This window comes from Perca flavescens, chromosome 1 (genome assembly GCF_004354835.1).
Source record: "Perca flavescens isolate YP-PL-M2 chromosome 1, PFLA_1.0, whole genome shotgun sequence".
Classification (NCBI taxonomy): domain Eukaryota; kingdom Metazoa; phylum Chordata; class Actinopteri; order Perciformes; family Percidae; genus Perca; species Perca flavescens.
Genome location: NC_041331.1, coordinates 29,848,701 through 29,873,928, shown reverse-complemented (window position 1 = coordinate 29,873,928; position 25,228 = coordinate 29,848,701). Strand labels below are relative to the sequence as shown.

General features: G+C 41.2%; 1 protein-coding gene across 5 annotated transcripts in view; it reads left to right on the top strand.

The window, feature by feature from the left end:
- The window catches only part of esrrga (estrogen-related receptor gamma a), a 225,451-nt gene that overhangs the window by 151,764 nt on the left and 48,459 nt on the right, over window positions 1-25,228 (top strand). For all 5 annotated transcript variants that reach the window (XM_028565189.1, XM_028565124.1, XM_028565429.1 and 2 more), the window contains 2 exons: window positions 5,015-5,173; window positions 17,219-17,643. In XM_028565189.1, the coding sequence (XP_028420990.1) occupies window positions 5,016-5,173; window positions 17,219-17,643 (583 nt within the window). In that variant the 5' untranslated portion in view covers window position 5,015. The remainder of the gene's footprint in view (window positions 1-5,014; window positions 5,174-17,218; window positions 17,644-25,228) is intronic.

Here is a 25,228-nt window from a genome sequence, read left to right as displayed (position 1 = left end):
TTTATTGCCTTTATAATAACAGCATCCACTATAAAGTACTGTAATACTCATGGTTTTCTCGTGATAAAGGAGAGGAGAAGGATGCTTAAAAAAAGTTTTTCAAATTGTCCACGTTTTGCTTCATAACTGCTTATTGCCACCAAACTTTATTGAATTTTTGTTATTATCATAGGATAGAAAGCATTCAAAATTACATGTAAACTTTAAAACGCAAGACATATTTTATTAAAATAAGTAGCAATTGCGAAACAGCAATTTTCTTAACGTTGGTTAACGATTTTACGTTATTTTCATTTTTTTCTGCTTTGTTTCGAGTCGTCACTGATGTTATAAAGCAGTTTGTTTTATTACAAAAACAAACAAGCAAAATGTACTCTCTAAATGCAAATAGATTGGTACATAACGTGCCGGTTTGTCTAAAATGCATGATAAGTATTGTTTATATAAAAGTTTATCGTATCATTCACATTCCATGAAGTTTTTGAGGAAAAGGAACGGTCTCTAACAAATGTTGAGGATAGAAAGCAACTCATTCTGCAGATTTATTTTGTCTGTGACCATTAAAGAAAAAATGCATCAGTATGTATGGCCCATGTTTCTGTGTTTATTTTATTATGTGTTTATCATTTATAATGATCAATCTGGTTTCAAATAGGAGCGCCACAATCAGCCTTTTTCATAGACAAATTATAGAAAATATCTGACGAGATGAAACAGAACAGGCACTTAAATATTTAGAAGTGCGGAAATGCCCACAGCTTCGATCACTGTTTTCAAACCTTTTCAGGTATGTTGTTCCTCAGTATGTATGTTCCTCTACGTAGCTGATACGCACTTCTCTTGACCTCCGCGGATAATTCATTTCCCCTTTATCCCCGTCTTTTTTCACCATTCACCCCCCCGCACACACACTCCTCCTCTCCCTCCCCACACTCCCCTCCCTCGTGGAGCTGTCACCTTTCTGCACCCGCTCAGTCCCTATTAAGGCCGACAGCCCATCTGCCGCCTGCCCCGCTAACAGCTCCCGTCGCTAAAGCACACACACATCCACATTTACTCAGACACACAAAGGGCTGCAGTGTCGAACCCTACTTGCCCTGATGCACGTGCAGACACGCGCAGAGGAACATAGTCACACACATTCGCCTATAAATATGTTAATGCACTCAGTATTTGTGATTATCTAATGATCATTTTAATGTCGCACTGTTACACACACACAAACACATGACTTTATCAGACTCTATTCATGAGACTTGATGTTTTACAAATATGTCATTATTATATCACACGTGCAGATATTAAATTTACATTTTTAACAATTATCTGACAACATTATCAGGAACAACTAACAGTGCAGTCATATCTCACCACCTTTTACCAGCCAGGAGCCTAGTAATGGAAACAAGAGCCACAGTTGTATTGTTAGGATGCAAGAAAGGGAACAGTATAAAAAGAAAATAGATTTGAATTTCTTTTTTTTCATTTTTTTTTTTCACTTTGCTTTGTCCGATTTTTGTGAGGAGTGTGGACTGGATCTCCCCGTTCTTTTGCCATTTATATCCTGCAAATTCATTTGTCGTCTTAGTTTTTTGTTCATCAGTGTTCATATGTGTGTATGTCACCTACAGTATGCAACTGTGTTTGTTAATTAAACTATGTTTATGTGGATATTTATGGTATATGTGACTGGAAGACATCACACTGCCCTGACTAGAGGGATAATTAGGAAGGGCAGTTGGAGCCCTGTGTGTGTGTGTGTGTGTGTGTGTATGTGTGCGTGTTGTGGCATTTGCTCCCTTCAGGGATAGGTGCGTTTTGCATTAGCAAGAATGGCAACTGTCTCATCAATCACTGCATCACCATGTCACACACACACACACACACACAAACACACACACACACATACACACACACACACACACATACTGTGTCATGGTCATTCTGTTCACAGATGGGCCAGCAACACATGAGCGAGTCAGTGAGCATCAGAAAGACACCCACAATCTCCTTACTTTTACACACACACACACACACACACACACACACACACGCAAACCTCACATCCACAATGTGAGCATGTGTGTCTGTGCTGGTGCCGCTTACATGTAGTGACAGGAGCGTGAAATAGGTCAGGTAGAATCACATAGGTTAATACTCTTCCCTTTTTTCTCTCCTTTTGCTTTGTACGCATGTATACATATTCATGACATGAACTATTTATTTTGCTGATGTGTAAGTACCTTTATGGCGTTGAGTGCTTAAAATGAAAGGTTTCTTTAAATAATCTGAATCTTGAATTGTGTCTATTGTATTTTTTCTCTTGTAAGATTTTCCTGCATTGAAAAAAACAACAAACCGCTGTTGATGCTTGATTTAAATGATTGTTTGCTGATTTTAAGATGCCTTTTAGCCTAAATGTAATCTCCTGGAATGAATAAAGACATGAAAAAAAAAAACGATTACTTAGCCATAAGGTATAATGTAATAAAACAGAATCTCCCTTTTGACAGAATCTCCCTTTGTAATCCCCAACCGTTTTAGTGTCCGGGTTAATGCAAGTGACAGACTGGAGGTGATTTCTGCAAAATCAAAAGGCCTTTTGCTGTTTGGCTAAAACACTGTAATAGTGATTTGTCTCAGGACATGGTAAACTCAGGTTTTCTTTCTTAAATTGCATCTCATGGTTCATGGTAATGAGAATGTAAAGCGATACTATATAAGGAAGTCACGTCACCCTTCCAATGTTTGCCGAATTTCTCCCTTTCATCTTCATCTTATTAATCTCTACTTTTCATTCACTTTGTCTGTTATGTTGGTCCGTGGAAGGATTCACAATTCACGAACAGCTTGTATGTGACTGGAAAGGTCGGGATGGGGATTCAAACTGACAACATCACGTATACATGGTACTGGGTGTACCTTAGTCCGGTGTGACACCAGGACACTCCCCCAATAAAAAATAAAAAATAAAAAAAAGCAGTATTAAGTGTTGCCTGTCTATATAGCATTGTGACACCGCAACCAAAGCCAATAAGTGTCTGAAGCAGCAGCAGCAAGATATCGATTCCTCCTATTCACCAGAGTGGAACTAAAACCTACATATTGCACACCCTGGCCCTCCACCTCTCACTGAGCCAACCCAGCTCTGTGGATGGGGGGGGGCTGTCAGACGAGTGATTGGTCTGTCTACCTGTCTGCCTACGTGGCCCTCACCTTAAAAGCAACCCACAGTGGGACAACATTACACACACACACATACGTACACACCAATGTCTGTGTGTTTGTGTTGTAAACATGTGTCTATCAGTTTGTGACACATACTAACATCCTGCTCTGTTTACTGATACACACTGTCTGACACAACACACACACACACACACAGGAGTGTGGTAATGACAGAAAATGTTCAGCGAAACCAAAACAACATTAACTGAAAGAAGTACGATTATTTTATGTAATAGCTACTTAACTTCTTGCAGAGCTCCCGGGTGTTATTGCTTTGACAAGTTTGCTGTGAAAAGATTAGTCAGAACCAATGTAAAATATTTACTGTTTCAATTTGTAGATTTCTCGGCAAAGTTTCAAATTTAAATATAAATATTAATGTTTTTTTTCTCCCTTTTTTAGGCCCATTTTGGAATGACCAAGCATAATTATTTTTGACTTATCTATCATTATGCCAAAAGAAAATACAAATCCTCAAAATGCAAAGCGCAGGGACGCCTCAAGCATCGCCACCAGGCGTCTCTTATGCATTATTTCAGAGGGATCACTTACCAGTTGCGTCCTGACCTCTGTTTGCCAGTCTGAATTGGTTTCTGTATTTTCTATATTTTGTTGGTCTGTAATCTTCCCAAAAGCCCCGCTCCATTCTCCCCTGATAGTTTAGTTTAAATGTTGGCCACCCAGCCAATATTATCATAAACCCTGCCTTCTCTCCTCCTTGACGTCACCTATAGGCACTGTCCCTTTTTTCTTGCAGGCCGTGGTTTTAATTTATTTATTTTTTGCAATGGATAATTTTGATTCTGTTGCCCGCGCTGACCTTATCACCCCGACGACAGCTCCTCCCCTGACGACAGTGCTGGGTTTGAGTGACGGATAGCAGTCCCTCCTCCGGTGCTTTTACTTTTATATTCCCTCAGTCTGAAAGCCTTTTTGCAAGGCTAAAACTGGTAAAACTCCTCTGACGTTAAACACAGCCGGGGTGTGCTTCAATTAGCAGCCTGACGCATCCACCAGATCACGCACAGACAGATGCATTTGTCAGAAATGTGTTAGCACATTCCAGGATCAAAGTCTTGCGTACTGGTTTAAAGTCACAACCCGTCCTCTGTGCATCTCTCTGTCTGGCTGACAGCTGTCTGTCTGTCGGTGCTCTCAGCATGTCGGCCTGTGTGTCAGTATGTCTTTCTATGCGTCTTCGAACCTGACTATCCGCATACCTACTTGTCTCTGTCCTGCCTGTGCTAAGTAGTTTGCATACACATATAACTATTTGTGTATCCTGTAGCTGTTTGTTATTTCTACTGCAGACACAAGCATAAAGTGTACGTTGAATGTGTGTGTTGTGTGTGCATTAACTACATGTGTAACACATGACATGGTCTCTAATTTATTTGCCTCACACTACATTTATTTTATTATAACTTTTTTGTTTTGCTTTTATTCTTTATCTTACTGCAAGCTTTTTCTTCCTTTTTTCTATCCATGTTAGGGGCTTTACCTATTGTTAAAAAAAAAGATTTCTACATTTCGTTTTGTATTACATTATTTGTCCCTAAACAATTGATAGGTATGTGTTCTCCTAATGTTTAAATTTAAAAAACAGTTTTCAGTCTTTTTTTTTAATAGATGTATCTTTTTCTTGACTGTAAAATGGTTTGATTGCCAAGTACCATTTGAAAGGCCATGTCTCAGCTGGTCTTTCCCATCTGCGGTTTTTCTACCTTATTCTGTTGCACTGGCTATATTTTCACCCCTCCTTCTCTCACTTTGTCCCTGCCTGCAGAATGAACTTATCGAAGGGGCCATTGGTGAACAGCAGCAGTGACGATAACTCCAAGTCAACCTATAGTAAATGCGGCGCTGGCGCCTGGAGGATGCACCAGAGCTACGATCCACTGGAGGCAAACCACATGAGAGACGCACATGCCCTCTACAACCCCAGGTAAGACAGAATGATGAGCGGGCCACAGAAACACAAAAAGAAAGAGAAAGAGCAAAAAACATAAAAGAAGAAGAATCTATGAACCAGGTTCAGTTTTACACAAAAGCCACACTTGACCTCTATAAATCTCAGATGAAAGAGAAAGAAGAGGCAAGCATTTGATACATCAAAAGCCAGTGTTTTTAGTGGTCTGTGTGTGTGTGTGTGAGAGAGACAGAGACAAGAGAGAGAGAGAGACATAGCATTGAGAACTTTTCCCTCTGACCTATTAAAGCATGAGGGTTATATAGTTTTGCCTTTCTTAATTTTCATTTATGTATATCCTAAGACAGGTATTTCTTCTTTTCCTTATTCCATGAAAGCATGTTCAAACTGATTAAAGTATATTTTACATTTTCTGCATACACGTTTCTATAAGATCCATATTTAAAATAAGCTGCTCTGCTTTTGTGTCACCAAGTGCAAAATGCAAAATTACTATACTATTTGCAATAAGCAGACTTACCTTCTTAAACGTATAGCCATTAACAAAGCAGTTTCAGCAGCCTGTATTTTATCTGATTTTCTTTCTTTTTTTTCAGTTTTAAAAATCCCCCACTGTGAGTGACTGCTAAGATTCCACATTATTAAAAACCCTAATCAATTATTTCTGTTCATCAGTAACAGCAGGCAAGGTCCTTGGAGTAGCCCAGTCTAAAATTTAAGGTTCCGCTTTCTAAGTGGTGTATGTTTGATATTTGGTAGGCAGTTTTTAGTTGTAACACTACTATAAAGATTAAAGAAAACATGGCAAAGTGTGGAGAAAGGACTTCATTTTCTGCCACTTAATACTAGTTTTTGTGTGCGCATGTGTGTATGTGTTTGCTACAAATTCTACCTAACACATTACTCAATGTGCAAATGCAAATATTTCATTTTGAAAAGATGTACCAATACTGCTATGTACTTTTTTTCTTTACCTGGAGCACTGTCTTTGTTTTTGTTTTTATTTTTAAAATATATATCGAGTATCACAAGAAAGCGGGATTCAACTTCTGGCTCAAGGACACTTCAGTAGTGCAAATGCGTCACAGCATAGAGGCTTTATAGTATATCTTTCAGTTGAAGGACAGTCACTGTTACCATTACAGTAATCCCCCATGCCATCTGCATGTGCAATAAAGCATGAGAAGTTTAACCAAAGGGATGTTTTACTTTAAAGTTCTCCAGTAGAAACCAGTTCTAGGTTTGTGTTGTTTGAGGCAGGTGAAACTGAGGGCTGCCTTAGTCTATTTTTTTAGAACATAAACTGTAAATATGCTGCTTGTTTCATGTTAAAACACAGCAAATGTGTGACGCATGAAACACAGACAGAATTTCTCTCTCTTCATTTTCATCCTCCCTCTCTGCCACTTACTCTCTCTGTATTTTAATCATGTCTCCCAATAAAAGATAGAGCACCATGCCCAGATTTCAAAAGTGTATTTGTAAGTATTTGTTTTGTACATAATGAGCACAATGCTGGTTTGTTGCACATATGTTTGTATTTTATTAAATATTTTCTCACCTGAGATTGTTGTGACCCAGCACTGCCAATCATTTGAAATTACATTATTAAATGCCATTGTGGCAAAAAGTGCTCAGATTAGCTTTCCAAAACTGTATCTATTGGTCGGGTATTTGATGTGTTTAAGACATTTACTCGCTGGATTTAATCTGTTTGTAACCAAACAACGTTATGCTGCATGGTCTTAGTAACTGACATGTGTAACTTAACGAACATTACAATCATGCATTATGATGTTATTGTTTTATTTATTATTGCAGCCTATTAAAACACTATTGATTCGTGCATTGTTAGTCTTTTGCAGAGCGCGTGTGTGTGTGTGTGTGTGTGTGTGTGTGTGTGTGTGTGTGTGTGTGTGTGTGTGTGTGTGTGTGTGTGTGTGTGTGTGTGTGTGTGTGTGTGCACTGTAGACTGGGAAGTCTTAGTCCAATAGGATTTCAGGGTTAGTCTGGGTCAAGCCAATTAGACGTCTGGCAAGCCATTCTCACGCAGACTCTCGGCCAATCACCAAGAGGAATATGACTAGCACAATGTGTGTGTGTGTGTGTGTGTGTGTGTGTGTGTGTGTGTGTGTGTGTGTGTGTGTGTGTGTGTGTGTGTGTGTGTGTGTTGGCAAACAGGGAAGTCTAGTATTGAGAGGTGTAAAGGTTTACCAGGGGCTAGGGAGTCACCCCAGAGCTTGACGTCACACACTACATTCGCGATACTGTATGCACACACACTAAAACTCTGCACTGGGGAACATTATTTGGTTCAAGTTTTGGACCAAGTTAAAACAAACTTCAGAATTTATCTCAAGAAGTTTACTCATACACTGCAATGGAGGAATATATATTGTATTAAACAGAGCAATCTATCCTCAACAATATGCTCACAACAGGCCTTTTTCACAGCAGTATGTCATTGTAGGAAAAGTGTGTTACTAATAACATTATAATAATAATTAGGCTCTAAAGGGTAAATACCTCTCACCTCACACATACATGCAGTAAATGCATTTTTTCTCATACAAAAACAGTAGGAGTGCATTTGCACACACACACACACACGCACACATGCAGTATAAGATCACATGAACATTCCCTCTAGGATATCTGACCTCCAACTGTGTTGATGGGATTTAGTCACCCAATTGACATTAACACTCTCACACACATTCACACTTGATGCGCCTTTGGGAAAAAAACTACAATTTCTTTTGTACAACAAGTTGATATACTTGTGGCCAAAATATTAAAATATTTCAACATGTGTTTATTGATTTGGAACAATATTTACATGTTCTGTTGTTAGCACTGAGAAAGCATTCTCTCATTTAATCCATCAAAAAACAAAATTGTTTTATTTAAGACATAATGTGAAAAACGTTCATATGCTTTGTTTCCTGGAGCTTTTTCTCAAATGAAAACTTCTGAAGGAATTCCTAATTTGTTTTTGGAGATCTGCAGTTTTCATTGGGCGGCAACAATATTATTCCTCTTTTTATTTAGGCCATCAAACCATGGGAATGTGATTGATGTCAGGCCGCCAGGATGCGCTTGAACACACACACGCACACACACACACACACACACACACACACACACTCACACACACATTGCTGTAAACTGAGCCCCATGTAATCATAATGATAAAGCAGATTGCCTTAACACACAGATGGGCTTCCCAACAGCTCTGTGTGTGTGTATGTGTGTGTATGTATGTGTGTGTGTGTTTGTGTGTGTGAGCGTGCGCAAGTGTGGACAACGCTGATTGGATTGCAGATTTATAGAAGAGGATTACTGCTGGAGCAGAGAGAGAGAGCCAAAGAGAGAGAGGGTTCCAGACACTCACCTCTCATTAACTTCCACCCCCTTCACCTCAACTTGCCTTATTTTCAGTCATGGGCAAAAAACACACACACACACACACACACACACACACATGCAGAAACACGCACAGTCAAGATGCTGTGTCGATGCAGCACCTCATTGCAATGCCAAATTTATGCTTATTAAATAATTTTACAATAAAATAATAAAGGAGAATTTCAATTCTTGTAATGTGCAATTATGACTTTTTAGGAAAGCAAAATTTGATACAATGTGAAAGCACAGCCAATGCTGCAAAGATGAGCAGCAGTGGACAGACTCTTATTGTCAATGGATTGTATGACGAAACATAAAATTCTGGCTGACATGGACACTGTAGGAAATGGAAAAAATAAATAAAAATGGTAGACATTCAAAGAGAATGTAAAATAGACAGAAGAAGCAGGTACCTGTAGGCCAGCAAGAGACAGACAGAGAAGCAGAGACAGTAGGCACTCCAGCAAACCTGATTATGACTGGATGTGAATTAGATTCCCTAACAGATGGTCCAGGATCGAGGCTGTAAGGTGCATCAGCCAGCAGTGAGGGGGGGGTTGGGGGAGGAAGGAGGGCAAGAAGAAAAAGAGGAAAGATCAGGCGAGGGATGCAGAGGGGACAAGTGTCAACAGCAGTTGTTGACAATACAGATCAATTTAGTTCGAAGGCTTTTAAATTATTATTTAAAACATTTTGGTAATGTGGGAGGAATTTTGTATTTATACATAATCCACAACATTCACTTCCTTCTTTTGACCCACAATACCTACAGTCACGTATTGTCATCATACAGTAAAAGTTATGACCTGGCTGAGTCTCTACTTGTATCAGAATGTTAGTTCTTCCTTCTTCTAAATGTGTTATTTGTAGAATAATGAATGCTGAATTAGTAGGAAGCTGTGAACTTAGCCTGTTTAGGGCGGATTTTCTCAATTTTTACAGATGCTGTGCATTATTGTACATCCTCCAGCTTTGCTTCTCTCTCTCTCTCTCTCTCTCTCTCTCTCTCTCTCTCTCTCTCTCTCTCTCTCCCTGTGATGGATAGGTGTAAATCATCACAATCCTGTAGTGACAGCCCAATTTCCCCAAATCTGATCTGCTTAGGTAAAGAATGCAGCTTTGGCGCTCTACTTGCTGATGTCTCCTCTCCTCCTCTCTCCTATCCTCGCCTCCCCTCGCCCATATTTTTTTTTTTCAGATCGAGCACCACTTTATTTCACACACTCTCTCTCTCTTTCTGTCTCTCCTCTCTTTTGCAGCATTGTGCTCTCTGTTCCCATTCCTTCCTTGTCTGTTTTCCCCTTCCTCCCCTCCCCTCTCTCTGCCTCCGTCCCATGTCACATTTGAAAGCCCTGTCATATTTACTAGAGTGGAAATCCTCTTTCACCATCTGCTTAATAAAATGTGGTTTTAATCTGATGGGGGATATTTTGTTTTTTTAAACACTTTTTTTATTATACTTCTACGCAATTTCATTTGATATGGCACCTTGCCCATCTCTATCTATCTGTCTGAGTATGAGAGAGAGAGTGTAGGATTGTACGCAGAGAGCTGTACGTCTCAATGTACACAAATGGTTGAATGTGTAAGTGTGCGTTTGAGTGTGTGTGTGTGTGTGTGTGTGTGTGTGTGTGTGTGTGTGTCAGCCACAATGGCAAGTGTCGGTAAGTGTTTGGAAGGGCTGTTGCACCCCTAATGCTTAGCGATAACACTACTAATCCACACACACACACACACACACACACACACACACACAGAAAGATAGACGGACACTAACCTTGATCAATTACCTTTCTTTTATAAAAGAAACCAGCCTACAATGTATGTCCCTTTTACCCCTGCACAAACATCACCTGCCGCTATCATGTGAATATGCAATATGGATGTGTTCAGTCACATCAAATGTATTGGTCCTAACAAATTAAATATGTATGTATAATTAGTTCATTACAGATTTTCATAAAAAGGAGAAGTAACATTTTCGATTTTGCCACATGCAGTATCTCCTATAAAAGGTTTAAGTAACAAGAGGCTGCATTCGATAATTTCGCTGATTTTCACTCGTCTGCCTTTCCAGTAAAAGGCTTGCGGTCTCTACATGTACATGGTATGTAATTTAGTCTGCCAAGTCCTGAAATCTAATTTGCAGTCATTTGTGTATTTGATGATTTAGTAAATAACTACCTGAAAACAGACGGTTAACTGTACTCGTGATGTGCAGAGTACTGGACAGAGTTTAGCTGTTTTAGAGGTTTGAAGCACTGTTCTTACAGTAGACAACCACCCTTACAAATACAATGACACACAGCAGATAAAGGAGACAGAAAGAGAGAGGGGCAAAGAGAGAGAGACAAAGAGAGAGGTAAGGAGAGAGAGAGACATGGTGACAAAGATAGCGCCTGGCAGGAACACACTTATCAGCAACTGCTCCGCAAGAAAATGACCTAAATCATCAAGATTCCCATCTGAGACACACACACACACACACACACAGGGTTAGCAGTGCACTGCCTTCACGTTTTTACCCTGAACAAGCTTAACCTCTTCATATCTTTCCACTTAAATAACTACACCAATGCAGTCAGACTCTCAAATCGAAATCATTCTTTTTACAGACCAGGGAAGACCTTGAGAGGAAAAGGAATTCCCTTAAAAATTTGGAATATAATCACCTTTTTTGAGAAGAGAACAGACCGAAAAAAGAAGAGAGAAGAAGATGAAACAGTTTTTAACAATACCTCTATGTGATGATTGAAGACATATGCAATGTATTGATATCACTAGACTCAACATGATATTCCTGAACAGTCTGCAGTTTGGAAAGCACATAATTCTTAATCAATCGTGTTTGGCCGAGGCTGCCCTGTGTGCTGTCTCCCACTGTGTATCCATTCACATCTACGGTGTGTGTGTGTGTGTGTGTGTGTGTGTGTGTGTGTGTGTGTGTGTGTGTGTGTGTGTGTGTGTTTGTGTGTGTGTGTTTGTGCGTATGTGTAAACCTTATAAACCCCAGGATGCATCATAACAGCTTTAGCCCCAGTAGTGTGCCTCTGTAAGTTAAGTCTTACCCAATTCATTTCACACCTGTGTATGTGTTTGTAGATTGTTGTGCACAGCAAAGGTGTGTGTAGGTCTGTGTATGTTACATTAAAATTCATACCTAGAAGGAGTCGTGGTGTCTAAACACACTCACACACTCAAATTTCCTCTCCTCTGCTGGTCTTTACAGCCCGACAGCCCATTGGGCAGAATGTGTTTTAGCCATTATCACATTGATTGTATATAATCAGGGGTTTATTCTGCAGCCAATGAAGTGAATTACAGGTTTCCTGCCCCACTAACACTGTAACAATTGATCTGCTCCCTGGTGTGTGTGTGTGTGTGTGTGTGGGTGTGGGGTGCAAGGTGGTGTGTGTGACAGGGTGTGGATGCACGAGAAAGAGAGAGAAGCAATGCTAGTGTGTTTGTGTGTGAGAAGTAGAAACAACTAGAGAGAGAGGGAGCGACTGAGACCCAAAGAGAGCAGGAAAGAGAGGGCGAGAGAGAGCTCAGTGGGAGGCAGAGTGGTTTAGATTGACTGTCGCTGCGTGATTTTTTTTATTTTTTATTTTGTTCATCTTTCTCCCTGAAAACAACTATAATCATCGTCACACTGTGAGTCTATGGAGCTAAACTCAAATTCACAGCAACATAGATTATTTTCTCTATCTATTTCTCCGCGCACACCTTACACAATGCGTATGTAAAAACACAGATTCAATTACTTCTTACCCAGAAAATGGCACACAGAATGACACACATGCATTTTTACGTGTTTGTTTCTGTTTTTCTCAGTCCAATAATTCAGTCCCCAGAAAATAGAAAACGTGTTCTCGCTGTAATTCTTTAACAACAACTGTAAGCTTCTCATTTTTAACCTATGTGTGCTGCTAACCAGTCGATTTTATGTGTGTGTGTGTGTGTGTGTGTGTGTGTGTGTGTGTGTGTGTGTGTTTGTGTTTTGTGCGTATATCGAAGTAACAAGCTGACAAGCAGTTCAACAACCCTCCACAGATAGGAGCGCGTTGAAAAGGGAGTACAATAGAGAGAGAAATAGAGCAAAGAAAGAAACATAAACAGAGGAGTGTGAGGGCTGAAAAAGCAATTCACTCAATTGATGAAATCGTTCTATTTATTTGACTATGGAAATGTTAATGCATTTTTTGCTCCTATTCCCCTTCTTACCCCATTCTTTAATTCAATGTATTTTCTTTTCTGTCTTCCATCCTTCCTTCACTTCCCCTCCGTCCCAAAGTACTGCCGGTATGATCTAGATAGAATTGTGTGAGGTTTTCACTCTCTCTCTTTTTTTTCTTTTTGCTTATTGGACTGTGTGTTCTTATCAGCATCGAGAGCACAATGCTTGGTGTGATAGAAAGGTATTAGCCAGCCCGTGGTAGCTACATTGTCAGCACTTCTCCCTTCTCTGTCTCTATTGCTACCATTTCTCTTTCCTCTCTGTTTTTCCTCTCTCTTATTCCTTTCCACTTATTTTTATCGCTTTTTACATGTGATTTTAAAAATATTGTTAGGGCAGTGAGACGCTTCATACCTCTACACTCAAGTTTATCAGGGTGTAGTCAAATGCATATATATTTTAACAGAGCCTTTTTCATTGTCAGAGTAAGATTTAGGCAACATATTTGTCTTAGCTGCCAATGTCTCTTTTCATTATCTTCACATACAAATTCTATATTTGAACAGGTTGGACCATATTTACTTGTAATGCTAACATGTTTACTCGCCAATTGCTGAGATCTATGACAGAAGAGTCCATCAGGACAAGGAAGATGAGTGTTTCCGAACAAGTTGAGTGATATCAAAGCCTGAATGGTTAGTGAAATGTGAATGTTAAAATGACTCCCAGACTGTCCGTTGTAAACCTCTATTCAACTCGCAGCTACTTACACTGCTTCTCTTCTATTCTTTAACCTGGGGCGGGACAAAAACAGTTTGGAGTTGTTTGAGGATCAGTTTGTGTTTATGGCTGCCATCTAGCGAGGCAGTCGTACAAAGATTGTATATAATAAAAGGGTGCAAGTGCACACAGAAACTAAAGGAGCACACAGCAAACAGCACAGAGGCTCAGAGTGAGGCAGAGAGTAGTTGCTCTAATACGATGATTGTATGTTTGTCCCTGCCAGTTGTCAGGTTGCTGCATCAGCCCAACGCTCTAATGACAGCTTGTCATACTAAAGTGGCCCACCTTCCTTCAAAACACACAGAAAAAAGATTCTTCTTTTCCCTTTATATTTTTTTTAGACATCATTCTATTCTTTGTGTAGCTCTCTCTCTCTCTCTCTCTCTCTCTCTCTCTCTCTCTCTCTCCACACGTTCACATATTTATCTCTCTTTCATGAGTTACTGTGCCTTTAAAAAAGTGAGAAATGACAAAAAAAGAAATGGGAACGAAGAGAAAGAAAATGACAGGGATCGAGCTGGAAATGGAGACAACAGAAGGTAGTAATCTTTCTGTGTGTGTGTGTGTGTGTGTGTGTGTGTGTGTGTGTGTGTGTGTATTTGATGTCTGTAGGAACTAACAGCCCCTTTTGTCCGTTCGCTCTGGCTGTCTCAGTCTGGTCTCATTTTGCATCTAATTGGAGTCACAAACACTGTATGTGTGGTCAATTCTATCATCACTAATCCTAACATCTAAACCTTGCTGAATTAACTGTCAGTCTTCATTGTAATAGACTCTAAGTGATCTACTATTAAGTTATTTATTTCAAAGAACTATAAAAAAAAAAAGTACATTTTACATGAAAGCGTCCATCGGTTCTATCCGTCAACTTTGGTAAGTGAATAAGTGTCTTACAATATGGTGCTCTTCCACTGAACTGCATCAACATGAACAGAATAGCTGGAAGAAAAGGAAATTCAAAACCCTTCTTCAGTAACAGAATTAGGCAAAACGGCTAATACTAATACTAAAATCTGATTCCTGCTCTTTTTTGTGTTTTACTGCAATTGTCTCATAAAACGCTGCTCACGTCTTTGAGCCCCTTGTGAAAATACAAAAAGAAAAAGAAACACACTCAAGCCTTTTCCTCTTTATATAAACCTCTTTAAACACTGAAAACATAAAGAATTGATACAAAAGGAGTCCCAACCCCTTCCCTCTCTCTCCACACTCATCTGAAGAGCAGACAGGCACAATAAGACTGCTCTTTCAGCACTGAGCCATCGTTACATAGCGCCGTAATTATACTGATAACATACATACATAAATGCATTCAACCTCTCGCTCAGCACAGCGCACTGGCTGTGATTTCTTAATCTTCTTTCCTCTACTCCTCTCCTCTGCACGCATGTCTTCTTTTTTATTCTTTTTATTCCTCCCCCTTCTACTGCCATTATTTTTCATTTATAAGCAGAGAGAGTGAGAGAGCACATAGTAAAGATGTGTGTAAGAAAAAGAGATGATAGAGGAAGAGAGAGAGAGAGAGAGAGATGGAGCTAAGAGGAGGAATGGAAAGGGAGAAGGAAAGACAGATAGATGGGAATTTGAGAGAGACAAAAAGGAAAAAAAAGCACCTGAGATCTTTTGGCACTTAAACTCTTTCACTTAATGGTACTCAGAGGGATTGACGGTCGAAGGGAGGGGGCGCAAAAGAGCATAAAGAGTGAAAAAGGAGAGATTAAATCATCACCATCACATCATCTGCTTAAATGTCTCTACTCTCTTTTTCTGTCACCACTGTATTTTCTCTCCCTCTGCTAGAACACAGGCTGTGCGATCTCTCATCACCCCATCACTCTTTCCCACATTTACATTTATTTCTTCATTTCTTGCTTATTCTAGCACCTTTATGTGTTTCTGTCGCTCCTTCTGTATCCCTCTACTCTCTCCATCCCTTTTTACCTCCTTTCCTCTTTCTTGATTTGTGTCCAAACCTTTCTCACCATCCCCCCTCATTCCAAACGGAAGGTATACCTTGGCATCAGATAAAAGGATTTATAGACATTGGTGGATACCACAAAGCCACGATTAATGCAGTCACTGAATTAGAAGAACTTGCAGCGAGGGGATGGGAGAAGTGATGGTGGGAATAAAATATATAATGAAAATGGGGGAAAAGGCCAACGTATTGTACATTATAAATGTCATGTCACTTTATGAAAGGAAGAATTGACTGAAGGAAGCAATGAATTTCTGGGAAAGGTTTTGCTTCACAGTACCTGTCTAGGTTTGGCTAAAGGAAGAGGACAGCTTTGTTTTGCTGCTCATCAAACCCATTAAAACACGTTAAAAAAGCCATTAGGCTATCATCATTCAACGCACCCAACTCTTCTTTCTCACTTTCTCCATTCTGTCTGTCCGTCTTTCTGTCTGTCTGCTTTGGCTATCTGTCTGCCTACCTGTTTTACTGTCCATATCCATTCCCCATTCCCCCACCCTTCCCTCTCCCGACCGGCTCTCTATTCTCCGTCAAGGCGCTGTCTGTGTTTTATGGGTCCCTGTAGAACAGGGATCTTTTACAGGCCGACTGGACTTTAGAAGCCCCTCGTTTAGCAGCATCCTGCCTTAATTAAAAACCCCTTTTGTGCTTTCTGCCTTTAACAATGAAAAGGGAGAAGGGAGGGAGGGCAGGGTTAGAGGGAAAGAGAGTGGTAATGCAAAGAGGAAGAGAAAGAGAGAGTGGGCAGGGATAGAGTAAGAGAGAGAGAGATGGCATTGAATAGGAAGTGATAGGGAGACAGGCAGATAGATAGTAAGTTAGACAAAGGGAGGGATGGAGAGATACGGACTGAGAGAAGATAGCTGTTAATTACAACTGCCATTAACAAGACAGCAGCCAGCCTCCTTAGGGAGAGGAAGAAGCAAAGAAAGGGAATAAGAAAGGGAAGCAGAGTAGAGGAAGAGAGGGACAGCAAAAAAAGAACAAGAGGTGAGGAAACAGTAATACCTTGGCACTGATTAGCAGTGATTTTTGTTTAGTTTTTTTCAAACACAGTTTTGTATTGCATCAGTGGCCCTAACTTTGTGTGTGTGTGTGTGTGTGTGTGTGTGTGTGTGTGTGTGTGTGTGTGTGTGTGTGTGTGTTTGTGGGAGAGCATTATGTGTGTGTGAGGCTGTCTTTGGGATGATTGAGCAGCAGAGAGGCTGCTTACTGATTGCCTTCATGTAGAACAAGCTGCTATTGACCGGAAAGTGACGGATGTGTCGGCCCCGAGCATGTGTATGTGTTTATGTGACTGTGTGGTACTGTAGAGGCTTCTCAGCAACTCTATTTTACACACAGTTCCCCTAATGAACCACAATCTATTTAGTTTTGTATTAAATTCTCTTACTCCCTGCTATTACCTTGTCCCTTCTTGCTCCCTCTGCACAGCTCTCATTATCATTTCTCTTAAGGAAAAGAAATAACAAATGTGATGGATGGATGGAAATTGAGGAAATACAACAACATTAGAACAAATGATTGCTATAATTGGACTTTCAAACATTGCCCTCACTGTATCTGTTTTTCTTCTTCTCTGGCTTTCCTCGAACCCTTCCCTCTCTTGGTTTTCCCTCCAATCTTAACAAGTATCTATCACTTTTCTGACATTTTTATACATGACATTTTCTTGTAATACTTTCTTCTTTTTGTTCCTGACTCACTTCCTTAGGCTTCTCTGCAGAATGTCCAGTAAGGAGCGCCACCTTGAGTCCAACTGTCCGTCCTCCTATATAAAGACTGAGCCGTCTAGTCCAGCCTCTCTGACTGACAGCCTAAACCATCACTCCCCTGGTGGCTCCAGTGACGCCTCAGGCTCCTATTCGTCCACGATGAACGGCCACCCCAACGGCTTAGAGTCCCCTAGCCTTTACGGCTCCAACGCAGGGCCCCTGGGTCCTGCTGGAGGCCCCGGATCAAAGCGTTACGAGGACTGTTCGTCAACAATTGGGGAAGATTCACAGATTAAGTGCGAGTACATGTTGAATTCGATGCCCAAGAGGCTGTGTCTGGTGTGTGGGGACATTGCGTCAGGGTACCACTATGGAGTGGCATCCTGTGAGGCCTGCAAGGCCTTCTTCAAACGCACCATCCAAGGTTGGCTTCTATTTTGACTTTCTGTATATAATCTATCTCTCTATGTTTGTATGTCTAGATTAATATGTGTTAAAAACTGTAGCCATAACCATAAGATATGATCTATTCAGTGTTGATGACAGAGGGTTGTTTGTAGTTCTTTTATTTTGATTTATACTATTATTCATTTGAAGATACATGAAAGGTTATAAAGACATCACAACAACAAAAAGCATTGCAGGGTTGGCTGCACAGGAAGCTAGGTCAAAAGTTAAAGGTGAAGAGTGTTTTTTATATTGAACTGATTGGCTCCTTAAAGGGGAACAGCCTGTCAGAGGAATATTGTACACATAGCACCTAAAACATAAACTCTTTTTTTCCCTTCAAATTAAATGCACAGACACACACACAAAATACAATCTGTCACACACTCACATACACCTGAGCCATTATGGTAGATCCAGGACATATGATAAAAGCCCCAGGCCAGATGTGAACCCAGATTTTTATGTGGTACATGTTTCTGCAAAGTAAGCCACTAGGACACCCACCACAGTCTATTTTTCTCTCCCCTTTAAGATTTCTCTTTCTGTCATGCATGCGCGCGCACACACACACTCAAATATAAACTTCCTATTAGGTTATGCACACACGTCAACTCCCAGACACACCCCCCTTTCACCCTCAACCTTGACCTCTTCTTCATCGACAGCAAAGAGTAATTTCCAGGTAGTGTTTGCATTCCCAGATCTAGCTGCTTATGCTTTAAAGGAAGCGTGTTAGCTATAAGCCTGTTGTCTGGGAGATAATGTGGTATCACAGGAAGGTCAGAGGTTATGTCTCGTGGTCAGGAGTTCAGGTTAGGGGTTAGAGAAAAGAAGGGGTAGATCAGTAATCCACATGATGAGAAGAGTACCAGGAATTAGGCTCAGTAATCCTTTGTTCATCTCGTGTTAGGGCTAGAAGTAGTCCAGGATGTGCACAGGTATTTAGGATATTCTCTCCAGTTTAGTGGAGATCCAGTTCAAACTTAGCTTAATCAAGGGTATATCCTTCATTTACCTTTGTAAGCACAGGACAGTTCACACAACCAGTTAGCCATAAAGCAAGCCAATAAATTCGCCATTTGTTCATTAGTCCACCCTGTTCAAAGGATAGCAAAACCATCCTAGTTTCACATGACCTATACAATATGTGGGTAATTATTCATGGTGCATGAAATTTCACAAATATAGCACTAACAAACAATACAAAATCTACAACTTGATTGATGAATTCATTGGGTTTTATGATGATTTTCATGTTCCATTCCACAGCAAGCACAACTGAAGCAGATATGTATTAGACTGTTTAACTCTATAATAAAAAACACTGTAGCATAAAGCTGCCAATATTCTGTACTTTTGTGGTGCAAACAATTCCCATGAAAGGACTAAAACCAACAGTGTGTTAATCCGTCTCTATATACTTTCTTACTAAAGACTGAATTCTTCGTAAACAGGACATATATATATATATATATATATATATATATATATATATATATATATACACTTTAATTTAGTAAAAAGCTAAGCACCATAGCTTTTGGACTACAGATATTTTCAGCCACTGCTTTGGAGCGCTAGCGAGTATTTACAGCAGCAGGATGGTAAAGGTACTGTAGGATTGACTCAAAGTAAACTACAGTGCCCGTGTTGTTTAAGAAAGAACGTGTCACCCAGTAGTGTAGCTTACTAACGTGTTTTTCATAGTTTTTTGGACAACAATTGGGGTCTCTGGCACAGATGAATAATATCAGGCGTTAATAGGATCCATTCATTGTTGGTTTTGTTCTTTTCATGGGATTTGATGGCAATAAAAAAAATATATATATAACATTACCAGCCTTTGATAACCCATTAAACATAGATCCATTAAGCACTTTTGAGTATAGGAAATCAGGTAAAAGTCATTGAATTTTATATTATAATTTATATTATATAACTATATCAGGATCACCATGGTGGTTAACCCAGTCAGAAAGTCGACCAGCAAGTGATAAGCCTTTGAAGACTGTGTTTGAGTATTAGTCTTTAATGATTTGTTCAAGTTTTTTAAAGTAACTAATAGGCCCCATTAGTCAGCAGGAATGCCCTCTTGTCAGACAGTATGCCACTGCAATAACCAAGCTACCAGTCCGCCAGCCAGCCAGCCAGCCATCATCGATCCATTGAGCCGGACAGTCTGTCAGTCATATCAGACAGGATTCATCTATCTGCCTTTCCATCCATCCACCTATCTGTCGCTGTTTTTTTTTTGCCTCCGATAAGCAGCTTTCCCAGTAAAGCCCCAGAGAGAGAGAGAGAGAGAGTGAGAGAGAGAGATGTGAGGGGGGTGGAAGTCTTACATCCACTACAGTAGATGGTCACCACTACCTAGAGATGACCTGTATGTGTTTGTTATGGGATGAGATCAGGACACAGTGCAATCCTTACAAAGAGATTGGAACACACATACTGAGATAAAGGTACACAGGACACGCACACACAAATGAAAACTCATAGAAGCACATCCACACATATATACCAACACACTTGAATATAGACAGCCACACACATGACCTTGTAATCACTGTGTGTATAGGTTTAACCCTTAATTCATCTGTCATCGCTTAGTGTGTAATAGTTGACCAATTCTACCATGTCTCATTTCATTTTGTGGGCTTGTTAAAGGTTACATAGGTGAGGATACAGTCACAGATTAAATAACAAGAGCCCAGCAAACATATAGATATGATGCCATATTGACAGCAGAGCTTCTTCAGGGTATGACCTTGAATAGATTTAAAGCAATGCCCTGTCCCCTCTCTCTCATTTCCTCATTTTCACTGTATTTGTAATCTTCCCTTCAACCTGTAGTGGACATGTTACAGCTCAGGAAGGCCAGAATGAAAGGTTATGGGTTCAAGACTTTGGCAAAGCTAGTCACAGGACTGTCGTCATGAAAGGTTGTGATGAAATACAACAGTTTGGTGAGCAAAATGATAGGAAGCCACATTAAACTGGAGCCACTAGAGGGACAAGTGTAAGGAAAATCCTTTTAAATTCAGACAATTCTAATACATTTCTTAATGGCTTAATTGGATAAATCACAGCCATTATTTTGCATTGATGGTAAATAAATACCTTATAATTTCCTGGATGTTTATTAAGAAACATTTAATTGTCTACTCACAATAACCTTAAACCAGCAATTTTCCAAGCTTCAATAGACACAACTAGAATTTACTAATAATCTATCAATGCACTTTTATGAACAAAAAAGTTTTTTCATCAATATTTGTGCTACAGTATTACTGTTGTTGTTGTTGTTGTTGTTGTTTGGATGCAGACTGTGCAGTCCTGGATCCACTGGAACAAATGGGTCATGACATTATCTTTGGCTACCGCACAAGCCAAACGTGTGTCTGTGTGTGGGCCTGGGCTCATCCATGTAAATCAGTGCAGGTCTACGTGTACGTCTGTGCACATATACCTGTGTTTATGCACGTTTGTGTGTTAGTGTGTGTATCTTGGCTGGAAAGCAGGGCCAGCCTCAGATGGGCAGGAGCAGACATATTGGTATGTTTCAACCCATTAGCCAATAAAACTGCAGGTAATCACCAAAAAAAACACCTCCAGCTGGACAGGGAGGAGAGCATGGGGTGGGAGAGGAGAGGTTTTTTTTTTGGTTTTTAAAGTCCCTTTATTGGACCATTTCCAGATAAGATTTACAGTCACAGAAAATCAACAGACACAAACAAAGAAAAAGAAACCAAAAAAACTAAACAAACATTAAAAACCAAATACTATCAATACAAACTTTGTGCTTTTTTCCAATCAAAAATGAACCACCAACTCTCCCTCCTCCCCAACAGAGCATAACACTCCCCTCACAGCCCACAAACCACTAAAAAACAGCAAATTGTCCATCATTTTGTAGTAAGCGTGTTCCACCCTCAACCGGGCCTGGACCAGACCTTCCAGCACCGGTACTGGCTCCACACTTCCAGCTCCCTGAGTCCGGTTCCTGCGTGTAAGCCAGATGGCCAGTTTTGCCGTTGCAAACAAAAAATTCAGTAAAATGTGAACTGTCCTTTTGTGCTTTGTGTATTTGGGACCAAAAATGAACAAGTCCAAAGAAAAAACCTCTCCAAAACCCTGCACCCACCTTTTAAGAACACCCAACAGATCTGCCAACCGAGGACATTGGACAAACAAATGTGCTAAAGTTTCCACCTCGTGACAAAACATACATCCCTCCCCTAGCTCGGGATCGATGTGCGCTCTGTATCTGTTCGTAGCTATAGCCCCATGCACAATCCTCCATTGGAGGTCGGCTGCCCGCTTTTCAACGGGCAGCTTGTACAGGGAACGCCAACTGCCTTTCGGGGAAACCTCCGGACCAAAAAACTCAGTCCACCTCGACTCCTTCAGCTCAGCCAAAAACCGTATGTTCAGGACCTTTATGCAGGTATAATATAACTCTTTCTTCCCCGCATCTTGAAACTTGCCCAATTGAGGGGTTGAGAAAGACAGTAGCTGACCCGCCTCCTCCTGCCATCCCCCCACAGATGGGGTAATGGTCAGAGAGGGGAAACTGTACTCCCATCCGTCACTCCACTGCTCACACAGGGACCGATTCTCTACCAGAGTTTGCTGAGGTGATCCCAGGGCAGCACAAACTTCTTTCACCACCCTGTCGATCAACCTACTGGAGGTGATGTTGCTCATCACTCTCAGCACATCAACAGAGATTGCCGTCATCTTCATCAGGTGACCCAATTTAGTACACCCAGCCTCTCTGAGACTGGCCCTCAGGCTGGCTGACTGCAATGTTCGAGTCCTCAGGAAGTTGTTGAAAAACAAAGGTTCTTCAAAAAGCCACATTCCTGGAGTTTCTTTTACATCCCGAGAATATTGGAGTACCTGCCACGCCTGCAGCACAGAGTTGTAGAACGATGTCAACCCATTAAGGTCCATCTCCTCGGTTCTTAAGAGGAAAAGCTGTTTATCGTATCCCAGACGCCCAGCTCTCCTCAGCAGCAGTCGGGCTGTGTCCAGCCAGCTGGGGCCACACTTATACAATAGTTTTTGAGCAGTCTGGAGTCTAAAGGAGGCAATTTTTGATTGAATATCCACCAGCCCCTGCCCCCCTTCAGCTACAGGCAAATATAAAACTGCTGCCCGAACCCAGTGTCGCCCCGACCAGAAGAAATCCACGATAGTTCTCTGAACGTCCTCCATCAGGCCTCTTGGTGGCACGATGGCAATAAGCTTATGCCAAAGGGTCTAGGCAACCAAATTGTTGGCAACCAGAACTCTTCCCCTATTCGACAGCTGGGGTAGCAACCATGTCCATCTAGACAACCGAGCGCACACCTTCTCCTTCACTCCCTCCCAGTTCTTTTTAACAAAACCCTCAGATCCCAAAAACACTCCCAAAACTTTCAACCCTTCCTTCCCCCACTCAAGTCCCCCTGGCAGACTGGGCACGGCTTTTCCTCTCCATTGCCCTACTAACAAGGCCTCACTCTTAGCCCAGTTCACCCGTGCAGATGTGGCCCTCTCATACAGGGATAAAGCATCCTGTAAACACTGAACATCTGTCTGGCTGCAGACAAAAATATTGACATCATCTGCATAGGCTGAAACAACAAGGGGACGCTCAACGCCCAAGGACCCAGGCAGGAGAACACCACTAAGTCGAGCCCTCATCCTGCACAGTAGAGGTTCGATTGCTAAAGTATATAGCTGTCCCGAAATAGGGCAACCCTGTCTTATCCCCCTCTGCACAGGAACGGGCCGACTCAGCCCAGCCCCCGTCTTCACCAAACACTGTGCACCATTGTACAACAAACCAACCCAAGACAGAAACCCATCACCAAAACCAAATGCTTTAAGTGCAGAAAACAAATAAGAGTGATCCACCTTATCGAAAGCTTTTTCCTGGTCCAAAGAGACAATACCAACATCTAGATTATATAGTTTACACACATCGAGAATGTCCCGAACACAGAAAATATTGTCCATAATCGATCTATCTGGAACACAATAGGTTTGGTCCGAGTGTACAATTAGTTCCAGGACAACCTTCAACCGGTTTGATAATGCTCTGGAAAGTACCTTATAATCCGTACAGAGGAGGGAAACTGGGCGCCAGTTCTTAAGTAACGCCAGATCACCTTTTTTGGGCAGCAATGACAACACTGCTCGCTGACAAGAAACAGGAAGAAAACCTGTTGTAATCCCTCCATAAAAACCTCGTGAAGGTCTGGTCCAATAGTATTCCAGAACTGTTTATAAAAATCTGTGGAGAGACCATCTATCCCGGTGCCTTTCCTGTAGCCATCTGGTTGACTGCAGTTTTCAGCTCCTCCAGAGTTAGCTCGCAGTCCAAAGCAGCTTTCTCGTCCAGACTGAGCTGAGGAAGACCCTCCAGCAGCTCCTCACGACTCTGCATGCTGCACTGTTGGGCCCCAAAGAGGTCAGCATAGAACACCATCGCATGGCTCCTCATCTCCCCAGGACTGGTGGTTACTCTACCTCCTGGAAGCTGAAGGCATGTCATTTGCTTCCTCTGAGCCACAGATCTCTCCAAATTAAAAAGAAGGAGCTTGGGGCATCCATGTCCTTTAACTGGAGGAAACGACACCTGATAAGGGCTCCTTCACTCTCTCATTCAGAAAAGAGCTCAATTCCAGTTTTTTTTTCTTTTTTAACACCTGCCCTAAAGAAGGGTCAGAGTCCCTATTTAAAACCTCCTCAATACTGCTGATGCTGGCTTCAAGTTTCATGACCTCTGCATTAATCTTAGCAGTGGAATGGGAGGTGTATTGTTGACAAAAACCCGAACTTGGGCCTTGCCAACGTCCCACCACTGCGTCAAAGACTTAAAATCTGCTTTTTTATTTTTCCAGCACTTCCAAAAATGCTCGAAAGTTTCACAGAACTTGCTGTCTTGTAAAAGTTTGTTATTAAAATGCCAGTAGGACTTTACCCTCTCACCTGGCGAGACAATCAAATCTATAAAAACAAAGTGATGATCCGTGAAGCCAACAGGGGTTATTCTACTGTGGACCAGTCTAGAGCTAAGGTTTAGTGAAATATAAATCCTGTCAAGTCTGGCTGCACTCACCCTATTATTAATCACCCTCACCCAAGTGTACTGTCGGGATTGTGGATGTTTCACCCTCCATGTATCTACCAAATCCAGCTGGTTAATGGTGCTATTCAAACTCTGGGCTGAATGTGGGTGAGGTTCCTCGCCTATCCTGTCCACAGTGAAGTCAGGAGTACAGTTAAAATCGCCACCAACAATAAGCTGATCCTGATGGTACTTATTTAATTCAATTCTTAACTGAGTGAAAAATATCACTCTTTCTGCTCCCTGATTAGGGGCGTATACATTAACAAACCAAAAACCAGAACCCTCTATCTCTGCCCTGACAACCAGCAGGCGTCCCTTTACCACTTCGGTGGAGGATATGATGGTTGCATTCGCTGCTGCCTTAAACAGGACAGCAACTCCTGCACTAACATTAGTGCCATGGCTAAGAGCATAGGGACCCTCCCACCATAAACCC